General features: G+C 33.7%; 2 protein-coding genes across 2 annotated transcripts; both read right to left on the reverse strand.

Annotated features, from left to right (window-relative positions):
- Window positions 1-10,271: 10,271 nt before the first annotated feature.
- On the reverse strand, window positions 10,272-12,399 carry LOC127073536 (mavicyanin). Its single transcript, XM_051014710.1, has 2 exons — window positions 10,846-12,399; window positions 10,272-10,759 (listed from the first exon to the last, which is right to left on the reverse strand). The coding sequence occupies exons 1-2, from the start codon at window positions 11,054-11,056 to the stop codon at window positions 10,413-10,415; spliced, it is 558 nt and encodes a 185-aa protein (XP_050870667.1). The 5' UTR covers window positions 11,057-12,399; the 3' UTR covers window positions 10,272-10,412.
- A 148-nt stretch (window positions 12,400-12,547) lies between these two features.
- Window positions 12,548-15,710, reverse strand: LOC127073534 (glucan endo-1,3-beta-glucosidase 14). The gene is made up of 3 exons (XM_051014709.1): window positions 15,327-15,710; window positions 14,022-15,049; window positions 12,548-12,819 (listed from the first exon to the last, which is right to left on the reverse strand). The coding sequence occupies exons 1-3, from the start codon at window positions 15,376-15,378 to the stop codon at window positions 12,736-12,738; spliced, it is 1,164 nt and encodes a 387-aa protein (XP_050870666.1). The 5' UTR covers window positions 15,379-15,710; the 3' UTR covers window positions 12,548-12,735.
- Between the last annotated feature and the right edge of the window lie 274 nt (window positions 15,711-15,984).

The raw sequence follows: 15,984 nt of genomic DNA on the forward strand, positions 1-15,984 counted from the left end.
TTGGATCTATCTCCTCTCATCACTTCTTGATTGCCCCCATTCAACACCACACATCCTCCCTTGGTAAATTCCACCTTATATCCTTGGTCACACAGCTGGCTTATGCTTATGAGGTTCACAGTTAGTCCTTTTACTAACAATACATCACTCAATTTTGGAGCTTCTGGACAGTCCAGCTTCCCAACACCCATGACTTCTCTTTTAGTTCCATCACCTAATGTCACAGACTTGGTGTGAGAGGGATGTAGATTCACCACTAGGTAGTTCATCCCAGTCATATGCCTTGAGCAGCCACTATCAAGGTACCAATCTTGTTTGATATGTCCTCTTGAAGAAGTGTGAGCAAGGTTAGCAACACACTGTTGATTCTCAGGAGAGAAGTGCATCTTAGATGCCAGCTGCTTAGGATTGACCTGAGGTGTCTGCTTAGCCGCCCATCTTGGTTTCTTAATGGGAGCATTATGAGTAGACACCTTTTTCTTGGGCCTACCTTGAGGGGTCTGGTTTGGGTAACCATGCAGCCTGTAGCAGAATGGTTTTATGTGACCGAATCTACCACAGTAATGACATTTCCATCTCTTGAATTTCTTCTTCTGATGGTTGTTCATTCTGGTTCCTCGATGTTGTGACTTTGAATGAGACATCCCTTTGGACTTCTGAACTTTAGCCTTTGGGCGTTTGCGTTCAGTTGAGGATCTTTTCCCAAAGCCTAGACCAGATGTGTTTCCAGACTTCTGTCCTGTCTTCAGGATTTCTTCCAAGATGTCAGATCCCTTATTCAACATTTTGATGGATTTGGTCATTTGGTCTAGCTTAGAGATTAGCAACGAAATCTCACTCTTCAGACCCTCTATGACTTTCAGCTGCTCTAGTTTCTCAGCTTCTAGTTCTTTGATGAGTTTCTTATGCTTTTCTCCTTGGATGCAAACTTCTGCACTTTTAACACATAATTCTTTATATGAAACAGCAAGCTCATCCAATGTGAGTTCATCTCCACTTGAGTTATCCTCTGAGGCACAAACACTAGTCAGAGCATTGACTTGTTTGGCCGATTCTCCTTCAGATTCACTCTCAGAGCCTTCTTCTGACCAGGTGACAGATAACCCTTTCCTTTGCCTCATGAGAAGGGTAGGGCAGTCAGCCTTACTATGACCACATCCTTCACATCCATGGCACTGGATTCCCTTGCCTTGGTTGGCCTTTTCTTTATGAGTTGATCGTTTCTTTATGTCAGATGGGATGTTCTTAACATTAGATTTACCCTGTTGATCAACTTTCTTTATGAGCTTGTTGAACTGTCTCCCAAGCATGGCTAAGGCTTCTGATATACTTTCATCACCTCCAGTATATCCTTCTCCTATAAGGACTATGCTTTTCTTCTTCTCAGCATACTCACCTAAGCCCATTTCAAAGGTTTGGAGAGAACCAATGAGCTCATCTACCTTCATATTGCTGATGTCCTGAGCCTCCTCTATGGCAGTGACCTTCATAGCAAACCTCTTAGGCAAGGACCTGAGAATCTTTCTTACGAGTTTCTCTTCAGTCATTTTCTCACCTAGTCCACCAGAGGTGTTTGCAATTTCAAGAATATTCATGTGAAAGTCATGAATAGTCTCATCCTCTTTCATCCTCAGATTTTCAAACTTGGTTGTCAACATCTGAAGTTTTGACATCTTCACCTTGGAAGTACCTTCATGAGTTACCTTGAGGGTATCCCAAACTTCCTTAGCTAGTTCACAATGGTGCACCAGCCTGAAGATGTTCTTAGTGATTCCATTGAACAGTGCATTCAAGGCTTTGGAATTTCCAAGAGCTAATGCCTCTTGTTCCTTGTCCCAATCTTCTTCAGGAATCTGCACACTGACTCCATCTTCACCTGTCCTCATTGGATGTTCCCATCCTTTGTTGACAGCTCTCCAGACTTTGCTGTCTAGAGACCTTAAGAAGGCTATCATACGAGGCTTCCAGTCATCATAATTAGAGCCATCCAACATGGGTGGTCTATTTGAGTGTCCTAAATCCTTGTCCATGGTACTAGAAAGTAACTTCCCTAGATCTCACCCAGAACTTCACAGGCAGGGTGCCTGCTCTGATGCCAATTGAAATTCTAGTTATCAGACTTTGGATGTCACACTGGTTGTTATGACATCCAATTCTGCACAGACAGGGATTATGCAGAACTTAACAGTAAGTGCAGTAAATAACACAAGTAATTGTTCACCCAGTTCAGTCCAACATGACCTACATCTGGGGGCTACCAAGCCAGGGAGGAAATCCACTATTAGTAGTATCAATTCAAAGCTAAACTCACCCGTTTACAACTTATCACTTAATCCCTACCCAATGCAATTTCAATCTTAATCTAAGATCAGAGTTCCTACTCACTCCCCCTCAATCACCTCAGTGATATTAAAAACACTTTGAAGTCACACTTCAAAAACAACTCTTGGTTATGCTTCACAGCTTAAACCAAGATACACAGCACTCACGCTTAAAAGCTTTGAGTGACACAACACTTACAACTCAATGAACACCCTATGCCAAAGCAATCATCTATTTGATAATGACTTGGCTTACAAGATACGTCTAATTCTAGACTCACAAAAATACAGCAGTGAAGTAAGATGGACACACTAAATCTTCACGCCTCAAAATCCCTGAAACTGAATGGAGGAATGCCTTCCTTTTTATATTGCAGCACCTGGGCTTTTGCACCTGTATTTTCCTGAATTTTAGGTCACATACGTTCCCTCAAATTCAATATTTAGGTTGCTAACAAATAGGCTATTTGTTAGGTTCATTGAATGTAGCTTGGTTGTTGATTTCCTGGATTTTCTCTAAGCTGTTGACTTCCTAAAGAATAGCCTGAGAAAGCTGTAACAGAAAACTGAACAACCTACAATTTAGCATATGCTGTCAGGCATGAATGTCACGACATTCAGCTTGACATCAAGGTCCATATGCTGAGTCTGTTTTCCCAGAAAACAGACTGTACAAATCTGCTGACCTGTACATGATCAATATGACCATACTACAGTACCAGCTTACATTAGTAAATGTCAAAGTGTCCAACTTAACATTTACACAATTGGCCTTAAGTTAGTTCTGCTATTCTCTTGAATAACAAACTAAGTAAAGTGCTGAAGTATAGCAGAACACCACTCTGCCCAATCTTCAGTAGCTGCTGTCAATGATGAATGTCACAACATCCAGTTTGACATTCAATCAGTAGGCCTTATGCCAGGTCTGGTTCTTCCTTGATAACCAGACTGCAAGTGAATACTAAGTTCTAACAGAGCTTCTGTTCCTTAGTATCTGTTGACAGGTATGAATGTCACAGCATTCAATAATCCTGTGTTAGCTAGTCCTGCAGTAACTACAATGTAGTTACATATACATGTCATGACATCAGTCAAGACATTTGTGTTTTACCATACAATGCAGCCAATTAAACACCTACAAGCTCTATCAATCCACTATTGATTAAATATGGCAGTATGTGATTATATGACACTGGAAAAAGATCAAACCACCTATTTCTCCTTTGAGGGTACTGGCATCGCCTTTGTGGAATCTATTGTTGATGCTGAGGGGGACCTAGATTTGTAGAAGGATATTGACCATGTTGAGGGAATGTCATCTGACATGGATACCCAGAAGGTTGCTGACTCTAAATAACTGATATGTATGGGTACTGCTAATAAGGCACCGAAAGTGGAGCTTGGGGAGTTTTCCATATTGCATTAACTTCATCCTCATCTTCCTTTTGGGAATCGCTAAGGGATTCACTAAGGGATTCACTCTCATTTCTCTATCTATTTGAGGCACATTGGATTCTTCCGCTTTTGAGGCCACTCTCGATACGTTCTCCAACTTTCACCAGGTCAGGGAAACCTGATGATGCACTGCCTACCATTCTTTCGAAGTATGGGTTCGACGGGGTATCCATAAATAAGTCAACCAATTCTTTCTCTAAAAGTGGTGGCTGGATGCAAGCAACTAACTCTCTCCATCTTTGGGCATATCCCTTGAAGGATTAGTTGCTCTCTTCAGATAACCTTTGCAATTATATACAATTGGGAGCCATGTCCAGATTGTATTGGTAATGCTTTAGGAACTCCATAGCCAAGTATTTCCAGGTGTGGGTCTGGCTTTGCTTTAGTTGCATATACTATTCCAATGATGCTCCACTAAGGTTGTTTTGAAAGTAGTGGATGAGCAACTTGTCATCGCGAAAGTACCCGACCATCTTCCGACAATACATTGCCAAATGAATCTTTGGATAACTAACTCTTTTATAATTTTCGAATTCCGGTGTTTTCATACCCCCAAATTTGCCTTTTTTTTTCTACTTTTCATCTCGCTCTTGGTCTATGGTTCATTTACATACTCATGGTATTTCAGATCATCCATTTACAATTGCATTTATTTCCAAATGGCATCATTGATTCAAAGGTTTTGTTATTGATGACCCAAGGACTTGAATTGTGACAAGTTACTTATCAAGCTCCATGGGCTAATTTTTTTTCCTATGATGCACTTGAGAATCAAACCTATGGAATCATTGTGTTACATTCGACTTGGGAGGCTCATATTTAGGGATCAAGTCTCTATGGGACCCTAGTCCTTGGTCTATGATCTTTGATTATGTTGGATTGCATCCTGGCATTGGGATTTGGAGGTCACTTTCAAGTTTGACTTTGATCAACAAAAGTCAACCATGGAAGGTTGAATTTTTGTTGACCATTTTAGTGACTATCATTGGCTTTGGTTCTATTGAATTCAAGACATGGTAATTCGTCCAAGAAGTCAAGTGAAATTCAATTTCAAGTTCAAATTTTGAAATTTGGACGGAAATACACATGGCTTAGAAAAAAAGTTACATTACAATTAAAAACCTTCATTACAAACATTCATTTCATTACAAAAGCCAAATTATAAGATTCTACACAAAAAAAACTACATTTGACCCAAGGTTGACTTTTGGTCAACTATTGACTTTTAAGTCAAGTAGTTGACCAAAGGAAAACTAATCATAAACCCTAGCCTACTTCTTTCTTCATCCTCAAGATATTCCATTGTTCCATATTCCTGATGCATTCCAACTTTTCTTGTCCATCACATATGCCAACTTTGTGTGCATTGTCATTCCTGAGGATGACATTTTCATGCCAAGCCAAGGTCACTCCATCATAGGTACACCAGCCCTGCAACAAACAAAACCAAAACTTCAACATGACTACACCATATACACAATTAAACAAAGCCATGATAAACACAAGGTACATTTAACATTCATGGAAACCTACATAATTTACATAACAAGTAGCAATCCTAACATTCACATCTGTCAACATACTAACTAAATTTCCCTAACCTCTAACTAAATCTCTAATCTCCAAATTCCATAAAAGTTCCATTAGCACATTTGATTCTGAATTCTAATTGCCACTAACATTTCCAAAGCAGTTAACTTCTTCTCCATTCACTAGCAACTTTCTAAAACTAATTTTTAAGCCTACTAACTATCAAATTCCTAATGCTAACATCAATTTACTACTTCTAATCAACCAATGATAACTTCATAACATATATTACACTAACAAATAAATAACTAACTTTTTTAACAAATTAACAATTCACAATCACATCCATCAAAATTTCATAACAAGCCTGCTAACAAAACTAACCTAAACTAACATGCTTTGACATAACTGATTATAAATAATTCTAACACGATCAATAATAGTTCAACTAACTTCCTAGTTTCAATTCACTTAATAATCCACTTAGTATCAATCTACTAACAAGTTAACATAACTTAACATACTAACTCAGTCACAACTAATTCACTAACATCAACTAAGCACAACTAAATTTAGCATAACATTACATTTAAGCATCCATTAACACAATAACAATTTCTAACATAAACTAGCATGTTAAACAATTCAAACACAGCTAACTCGAATTAACTCACTATAGTTACTTAACAGACTGATTCAATTAACTCGAGCAAAATCAACTACATCTAACTAATTTTTTCCTCATTCTAACTTACAACTAACATATTCAATCACATTCAACAAACAACCTAACTAACTAAACTAAAAGCAAGTTAACAATGTTAACTCTCATAACTAACTTGCTCTTTGAATCCAACTAACATTAACCCCTGACCTAACCCCTAATCTCTCTTGCCCTAATTGCCCTAATTGGTTATACAATCTCCTCCATCTCCAATTTCAATATAAGCTACACTCCATCTTCCATCTCAGAAGAGACAAAAACATTTTCACTCTAAGTGGTTTCATGATTGCGACTGTTTTCATTATCCCATTGCACTCTAGTTGGTTTGGAAATCCACTTGCATCTTGTAACTGGTCTCCTATCTGAAGCTCTAATGTTACCAGTTTAGTGATTCATCGTGCTAAAGCGGAAGAACGATTTCCAACTTTTCAAATTAATCGAAAAAAAGGAATTAGAGAGAAGGGGGACTTCTCTCTCCTCCATTTCTTTTGAAAAATAACAATAGTGTTGAACTCCTGTATGAATAGTTTTTTTTTGCTTGATTTTTAAAAATAGTTAAGAAGTAGAGCAGAGCACGTCAGAACATGTTTCAATTGTAACGTTATTTAATAAAGTCTTACATAATTGAATTTTAAAATAATAAAAAAATATAGTTGTATAATTTAAAGATGACAAATTATTATAATTCATTACTCATAACTCATATATCGACGTGTAACATTGTTAAAAAAATTTAAAAGAGAGTTATAGGACTTGTTTGATTTGATTTTGTAAAATTGATTTTTTCTTTTTAAAATTATAAAATTTGTTTGGCAATCTAGTTTTACACAATTATTTTTTAAAATAATTCTTTATTTGTGAGTTTTAAAAACTAAAATAGATTTTGGAGAGTTTTGATTTTGATTTTTAGTTTTGAACGAGGAAAAATTATACACTTTTATTAATAGCAAATTTGTAATATTATTCAACTTTAAAATAATTTTTAAAAGTTATATTACCGAACAACATTTTTTTTTACATTTTTTTCCTCGAATCGCTTTTAAAATTAATAAATAATTTTTAAAAATTAAAAATTAAAACTCATGGAATCCATAATATCTATAGTGAAGTCGAATCGCTTTTAAAATTAATAAATAATTTTTAAAAATTAAAACTCATGGAATCCATAAGTTTTCAGACATCTTTTATAAATTTAATTATTGCTATTTAATTACGTCTGACTTTAACATAATTATTTCAAGTGGTACATACACTAAATCACATTCATATTTTTATTCATATTTTTCTTCATTGCTACAAAGTAATTTAAGTTGTTGGAAGTCAAAATAACATGCTGCCATGTTCATATGTTCTATTTTACACCTAAAATTCAATAGTTTAATGCAACTTTGATTTAAAATTTTCATTAGCATAAAAGTAAAACTTTAGTGGAAAGATAATGTATCCATTGAAAAATAACAATAGGATAATAACATTGTTTATTCATATCATATTCAAACCAAACACATTCTTTTTGTTGAAACATTCAATGTGTAGCTTTTCTAAAAATCAATCAAAACATCGTTTAAAATTGGGAGACATGGTAATTCGTTTAAGAAGTCAAGTAAAATTCAAATTCAAGTTTAATTTTTGAAATTTGGAAGGAAATACACATGGTTTGGAAAAAAAGTTACATTACAATTAAAAATCTTCATTACAAACATCCATTTCATTACAAAAGCCAAATTATAAGATGTTACACAAAAAACTACATTTGACCTAAGGTTGACTTTTGGTCAACTATTGATTTTTTGGTCAAGCAGTTGACCAAAGGCAAACTAATCATAAACCCTAGCCTACTTCTTTCTTCATCCTCAAGACATTTCATTGTTCCATGTTCCTGGTGCATTCCAACTTTTCTTGTCCATCGCATATGCCAACTTTGTATGCATTGCATTCCTGAGGATGACATTTTCATGCCAAGTCAAAGTCACTCCATCATAAGTACACCAACCCTACAACAAACAAAACCAAAACTTCAACATGACTACACCATATACACAATCAAACAAAGCCATGATAAACACAAGGTACATTTAACATTCATTGAAACCTACATAATTTACATAACAAGTAGCAATCCTAACATTCACACCTGTCAACATACTAACCAAATTTCCCTAACCTCTAACTAAATCTATAATCTCTAAATTCCATAACAGTTCCATTAGCACATTTGATTCCGAATTCTAATTGCCACTAACATTTCCAAAGCAGTTAACTTCTTCTCCATTCACTAACAACTTTCTAAAACTAATTTTTAAGCCTACTAACTATCAAATTCCTAACGCTAACATCAATTTACTACTTCTAATCAACCAATGATAACTTCATAACAGATATTACACTAACCAATAAGCAACTAACTTTTTTAACAAACTAACAATTCACAATCACATCCATCACAATTCCATAACAAGCCTGCTAACAAAACTAACATGCTTTGACATAACTGATTATAAATAACTCTAACACAATCAATAATAGTTTAACTAACATCCTAATTTTAATTCACTTAACAATCCACTTAGTATCAATCTACTAACAAGTTAACATAACCTAACATACTAACTCAGTCACAACTAATTCACTAACATCAACTAAGCACAACTAACTTTAGCATAACATTACATTTATGCATCCATTAACACAATAACAATTTCTAACATAAACCAGCAGGTTAAACAATTCAAACACAGCTAACTCGAATTAACTCACTATAGTTACTTAACAAAATGATTCAATTAACTCGAGCAAAATCAACTACATCTAACTAATTTTTTCCTCATTCTAACTTACAACTAACATCTTCAATCACATTCAACAAACAACCTAACTAACTAAACTAAAAGCAAGTTAACAATGGTAACTCCCCTAACTAACTTGCTCTTTGAATCCAACTAACATTAACCCCTGTCCTAACCCCTAATCTCTCTTGCCCTAATTGCCCTAATTGGTTATACAATCTCCTTGATCTCCAATATCTATATAAGCTACACTCCATCTTCCATCTCAGAAAAGAAAAAAACATTTTCACTCTAGGTGGTTTCATGATTGCGACTGTTTTTATTATCCCACTGCGTTCTAGGTGGTTTGGAAATCTACTTGCATCTTGTAACCGGTCTCCTATCTAAAGCTCTAATGTTACTAGTTGAGTGGTTCATGATGCTAAAGCGGAAGAATGATTTCCAACTTTTCAAACTAATCGAAGAAAAGAATTAGAGAGAATGGGGTTTCTCTCTCCTTCATTTCTTTTTAAAAATAATAATAATGTTGAACTCCTGTATGAATAGTTCATTTTTTTTTTTATTTTAAAAAATAAGTTAAGAAGTAGAGCAGAGCACGTCAGAACGTGTTTCAATTGTAATGTTATTTTTTAAAGTCTTACATAATTGAATTTTAAAATAATAAAAAAATATAGTTGTAAAATTTAAAGATGACTAATTATCATGATTCATTACTCATAACTCATGTCTCAACGTGAAACATTGTTAAAACTTTTTAAAAGAGAGTTATAGGATTGGTTTGATTTGATTTTGTAAAATTGATTTTTTCTTTTTAAAATTTAAAAATTATAAAATTTGTTTGGGAATCTAGTTTTACACCTTTACTTTTGAAAATTATTTTTTATTTGTGAGTTTTAAAAACTTAAAAACTAAAATAGGTTTTTGGAGAGTTTTGGTTTTGGTTTTTAGTTTTGAACAAGGAAAAATTATACGCTTTTATTAATAAAAAATTTGTAATATTATTCAACTTTAAAACAATTTTTAAAAGTTAGATTATTAAACATATTTTCTTTTATATTTTTTTCTTCAAACTCGCTCTTAAAATTAATTAATAATTTTTAAAAATTAAAAATTAAAACTCATGGAGTCCATAATATCTATAGTGATTTTCCTAAATTCAAGAAATTAGACTATGCAATTGCAAGAATATGAAGTCAAATTAAGTTTTCAAACATCTTTTATAAATTTAATTATTACTATTTAATTACGTCCGACTTTAACATAATTATTTCTAGTGGTACATACACCATATCACATTCATATTTTTATTCATATTTTTGTTATTGCTTAAAAGTAACTTAACTTGTTGGAAGTCAAAATAACATGCTGCCATGTTCATATGTTCTATTTTACACCTAAAATTCAATGGTTTAATGCAACTTTGATTTAAATTTTTCATTAGCATAAAAGTAAAACTTTAGTGGAAAGATAATGTATCCATTGAAAAATAACAATAGGATAATAACATTGTTTATTCATATCATATTCATACCAAACACATTCTTTTTGTTGAAATATTCAATGTGTAGCTTTTCTAAAAATCAATCAAAACATCGTTTAAAATTGGGAGAAAAAATTGAAGGCAATAGTAACAAGGAGAAGAGTGAAGGTAGCAGCAGTCTCGGTTGTGGCTGAACCTGCTCCAGTACCTAGGGATGATGGAGCTTCAGCAGGTGGAAGTGGAACATCAGAAGAAGCAGTTTCTGTGACTTTAACACTTAGCTTTTGTCCACTGCTGCAATGACCTGATAAACTACAGATAAAGTAGAAATCACCACTTCGATCTAAGGTTATTTTGGTTGGTCCTTTGTTAAAGGTTTGAATATCATCATTCACGTTACACTTTTCATAGTTAGCTTTGTTTAATATAACGACGCTGTGGCTTCCAGATTCATAGTTGAACACTGAAAAAAGTGGCACCAATGTCACAACAATTTTTTACTTCAAATGTTTAACATAGATATAAATAAACAAGTTTGTGGTTAATTACCTAGATTGTCGTTTAATTTGAATGTAAAATTTGAAGCCCAATTTGAATAGAAAGAAGAACCACCAGGTGGAAAACTAGTCCATCCTATGGTGTCTCCTCCTACTGTGTAATCTTCAGCTTCTGAGGTTTGTAGTGACGCTGCAACCACAATGATTAGAATGAGAATTGTCATGTTTTTTATTTGAAACATGTTTTTATTGGTGTGTGTCATGTCGCCCTTGTTTTATGGCTCCTTGATTCTGTGCCCCTATGTGTATTAGAAGAGAGAGAGAGAGTAAGTAGAGATGCATTAATTATTCACCATTTGTGTTGATTGTTTCATATATATAAAAAGAAATATAGGCTAATTCAAAATAAGCATTCTTAACCAAAATTAAACATGATTCTATGTTTGAATGTCATGTCTGATAATGATATGTGTCGGACATTAGACATATTTTTATTTAGAGTGTTATGTTGGACATTGATATATGTCTGACTTCATACATTTATTTATTTAAATATACTTTTGATATAGAAGTAATATAAAAACTATTGACATGTCTCATATTTCAAACATCAGAAACGTATAAACAACCTTTGACAGTTGGATAGTGTGTTATCAGTTCTGATCACCACTTGATGATAGCTGGCTTAGGTTTTTACATACATCTCAGCCTGCAGAAAATGTCAACGGATGGAAATGGTCTAATAATATAAAATGTGCCTCTAAAATAAATACACTTGTTCTTATACATCCCAACTGTCATATTTTTTTTATCATTCCCTAACTACTTGAAATAGTACTGGAATTAGAAGAAGAAATTTTAAAATTCTTATTCTGATATAAGTATAATGTGATTTATAGGACAGTTGAGCTATGTGCATTGTTGTTTTTCCGTATATCCTAAAGTTTTTGTTTGCAAGCTTAAGGTCAAAATAGCTTATTGTTCAACATGTTGCGCACCATACATAAATCATGACAGTAACATAAATATAAAATGAGTGACACTCTCATGTTATATTTATCAATTAAAATTCATAAACAATAGATGATTTTTGTAGAAAATGAATATTTAGCCATAAATTATAGCTGCATCAATTTAACTAAGATACCACCTGAAATAAAAGGATATCAATACTTAGCTCTTTAATTTGATCATATAAGATCACACCCTATTCATTTATTCATTTACTTTTAAGTGTACTTTTTAAAGTTTTTTTTTTAGGAGAACTCAATTATATAAGTTTCCTTAGATACAGATTATTCACTTGTTTGGAAAATCTGCCACAAAAAATGGTTAAACAAAAAATGGTTGATTATCCCATTTAATGATATTTAAACCTTCATTTTTTTTATCACCTATATCTTCTTAATCATATTTAAAAAACATAGTTCCGTTGAACAATAGATTTCATGATCAAAAATTTTATTAATTGAATTATATGATATCTATAATTTTTATTTTATTTAAATTAGTTAATATTCAACCAAATGAACCACAAATTTGCATGTGAAAAAAGTAACACTCAATGTGACTTGCAAAAAGAAGCTTCTTGGCACCTGTCATTACTTTCATAGTTCATTATGTGCACATAAATGCTTTGATCAATATAAATAGAACAGCATAAATAGAACAGTTTGATGAACTTGAACTTTAAGTGTTCAAAATTTATTATGTACTTAAAACTGAAAAGTTCTATATCTGATAGATGAGGAATGTTTTATGAGAAGAAATAATTATGATTATGATTATGAGTTTTCTAAATATAGATAAAATACATCAAAATTTCTAGATTTTGCTTTATGAAATATGGCAATCATCAATAATGGCATAATTTTGATCTACACTGAGAGAGCAAGTAAAGCCAAGGCAAAAAAAATCACTTTATTGCCGTGGAAACTAAACTCTAGAAAATCATCAATATCAGCGCTGATAAACACAATATCATAGTGATCGTGTACGACCGCGACAGACCTTGAGTATTGATATCCTGCCAAGCCAAATCAAGTAAACATCATATAAGAATATTTAAAATGGTTTTAAATTCCAAATTTAGTAATTAAATTCATAAATATTAATGCAAATGTAAACTTCCAAAAGTAATCTAGCAAGATGAGCGACTGCATTTCTAATTTATGATATCCATGCATCGATCATCGGTATATAGCGCAAGTGATTAGTGTACAATGTGTGTAAGAATCATAAACTCTAGAGTACCGAGATCATTTCCTACTCATTACAAAAACTTATAATCATAAAGTCATAATAGTAAAACATATCATAAATTAGGTTCACAACTGATATCCTTGCTTTAACATTCTAAAAGTCTGGCCACCGCTAAAACACACAACTATGCTACTCATTATGTACGGCTATAACCGATATATCAAAACGCACCACTATGCTGCAACGAGAGGAATTGACATATCGTAATCGGCTACCCCAAAATTTTAGTTGTTTCTTCTTATATAATTAATCTTAAAATTTGAGTTGGAACTAAGTCATCACAATATAGGGTGAGGGTTGCCCTGAGACTAAATTCACCCTTTCAAACCCAACACGTTATAAGTGTTGGAGGCTAGAATGAAGATAAGCCAAATGCCGTAATAAGGCGACTACACAATGAAGGTGGAATTTCCAACATACACCCTCACGCTCAAGTCTCAATGAGATTGAAGCATGAACGATGCGAGAAACTCAATAATAGATCTAAGATATGCTTTAATACCATCTTAAAATACGTGGGTTGGGTCTAACTTATCCCTACAAAAGCCGACTTTAAGGTAAGGATTGCCCTCACTTATAAACATATATTGAGACCATATCCTTTTCAATGTAGGACTCTTTAACCATTAACTTTTCATTTTAGCTTTCTTTAAAAGCACTTTGGAGAAGCACAAACTTCCATCCAATTCCCTAAACCAGATGGTTCTATTACTTAGAAACTAGGATACATGGTTTCCAATAAGGTAGTCTCTTATAAGTATAGTAAAAGTTGATACGATGTCTGTGCTAGAAAACTTGTAAATGAGCACAAAACTAAACAACATAGCATCAAATGAAATTTATAGTACCTCAAAAAACAAATGAGCATAAAACTAAACAACATAGCATCAAATGAAATTTATAGTACCTCAAAAAACAAATGAGCATAAAACTAAACAACATAGCATCAAATGAAATTTGTATTACCTTAAGAGACAAATGAGATGAATATCCAGCATTAAGTCCATGATACCCGACATTGTATGATATGCTCCCATCAGCCTTGAACAATCCATAATTCCTCTCGGAGGTAGGACCGTTCTTCGAATCCTCGTTGAAGATTGCAAAAATGTATGCCTTTACAACATTTTTAGGCCTATGCGGGGTTCCTTTCTTCTTTGCAAGCCTCTTGCGCAAATTATAATTATACGTCCTCGCATTAGTCACGTTTGCTCCAGGTTCGGTTTGGTCTCCTGCAGAGGCCCACCCTGTCTCCGTAACTATGACTTCCATTTTATGAAATCCAGCATCCTCCAAAGCAGCATAAGCTGCATCGATCTGAGCATCGAGCATGTTATCGTAATGCAGTTTAAACTTTGGATCATAAATTCCCTTTGTTGGTTGAAAAAGAGCATAATTTATATCAATATCCTCTGGATTACTCACATAAGCTAGGAAAGGGTATGCATTCAAACAGAAAGGAGATCCAATTTGTTGGAAGAACTCTAATAGCGGCTTCATGTACTGCTTAACATTATTGTCAAATTTACAAGAGGATGGAGGGTAAGAATCTTGAAAAACAGCAAACGAGTTAGCGGTAGAAATCTCAATTATCTTATCCAGATGAAGTTTCTTCGTAGCATTATAAACATTTTTCGCAGCATCCAAAAGAACCCCCCACAAAGCATTGTCAGACCCACCCAAAACTTCATTCCCAATAGCAATTCCACGAATCCGTGTCTCGGGAAGAAACGCCTGCACGTTTTCTTTCACCCAGTTCAAAGCATGATCCGCACTCGAACTCATGTCTTGCAGCTGTCCATTGGTAACTCCAATAACAATTTCAAGACCGGTTCCGCTAAAAGCCTTGAGAACACTGTGATCAGCATCGTAGATTCTAATGTTCCTTATCTTCGAAGCTCTGAGAAGAGTAACAACTTCATCCGGCGAGGGAATATTATCTGCAATCCTCCCGTAATTTATACCATACGTTCCCGTGAACGCTTGCAGCAACACTGAAAACCCAATCAAACAAAATTAAAGCTCCAAAACAAAAAAAATCCATCTGCTGCCATCAAATCACATAACAACTCATCAAAATTCAACTAGACTAGGGTGTACTATAGCCACTATTTGACAACACTAAATCAATCTCCAACACGAACAACCATTTAATAGAACTGAATCAATAACAGTAATCAAATATGTGGTCCCATCTCATCTCAGGTGAATTTCATGTAATAAACAAAATCATAAAAACATATAACATACAAAGAAAGAGAAAGAAAGTACCAAATTGAGTGAAGAGAAGAAGAAGGAAAGGGTGAAAGAACCGGAAAATCATGATGATGATGATGAACTAGAGGAATTGAGTGATCCAAAATTGATCTTGGTCCTCTTGGGGCATGCCATAAGAGAAAGAAGAAACGTTGTGCAGCGTTTCAGTATCACTATGACACTCTCTTGACACAGAGCGTTTTGATGATGCGGAAGTAAAGTAGAGAAAAGGATTTGAGAGTGAAAAAGGGAAGAAAAAGAGGAATTAAGAGTGAGATTTGAGAGGTATTTATTGAGACAGAATTAGAAAACGCGGAACAAAACAACAATTAGAGGTTTCAACTTTCAACTCAACTATAGTAGCTTTTTATTGGTCTATTCAATTCTAGGTTCGTCTTCGTGCGTTCCTCTTGTGTTTCTTTCTTTTTCTTTTTCTTTTTTAATTAAAGTTGTGTGTGTTTTTTTTTTCATCTATGAATATATCTTACATTCTAAGTAATCATATATTTATTGTTTTAAAAAAATTAAGTTAAAGGAATGGTCCATACAAGAATGAGTATTTATAAAAAGGTTTATTTTAGAATCTCCTCAAACTATTTATTTTAACACTAGGCCAAACTATTGGATTTTTTATAGTGTAAATATTGATTTGATTTCTTTATTAAATTTTGTT

Source organism: Lathyrus oleraceus, chromosome 4 (assembly GCF_024323335.1).
Source record: "Lathyrus oleraceus cultivar Zhongwan6 chromosome 4, CAAS_Psat_ZW6_1.0, whole genome shotgun sequence".
NCBI classification, from domain to species: domain Eukaryota; kingdom Viridiplantae; phylum Streptophyta; class Magnoliopsida; order Fabales; family Fabaceae; genus Lathyrus; species Lathyrus oleraceus.

What these genes read in the sequence shown, in the direction of transcription:
- LOC127073536 (XM_051014710.1), bottom strand. Translation starts at nt 11,056, where the DNA reads ATGACACACACCAATAAAAACATGTTTCAAATAAAAAACATGACAATT. An exon ending in CAAATTAAACGACAATCTAG is followed by an intron (nt 10,760 to 10,845) that starts GTAATTAACCAC and finishes CACTTTTTTCAG; the next exon opens with TGTTCAACTATGAATCTGGA.
- LOC127073534 (XM_051014709.1), bottom strand. Translation starts at nt 15,378, where the DNA reads ATGATTTTCCGGTTCTTTCACCCTTTCCTTCTTCTTCTCTTCACTCAA. An exon ending in TCTTCTCTTCACTCAATTTG is followed by an intron (nt 15,050 to 15,326) that starts GTACTTTCTTTC and finishes TTGGGTTTTCAG; the next exon opens with TGTTGCTGCAAGCGTTCACG. An exon ending in CATCTCATTTGTCTCTTAAG is followed by an intron (nt 12,820 to 14,021) that starts GTAATACAAATT and finishes TTGGCTTGGCAG; the next exon opens with GATATCAATACTCAAGGTCT.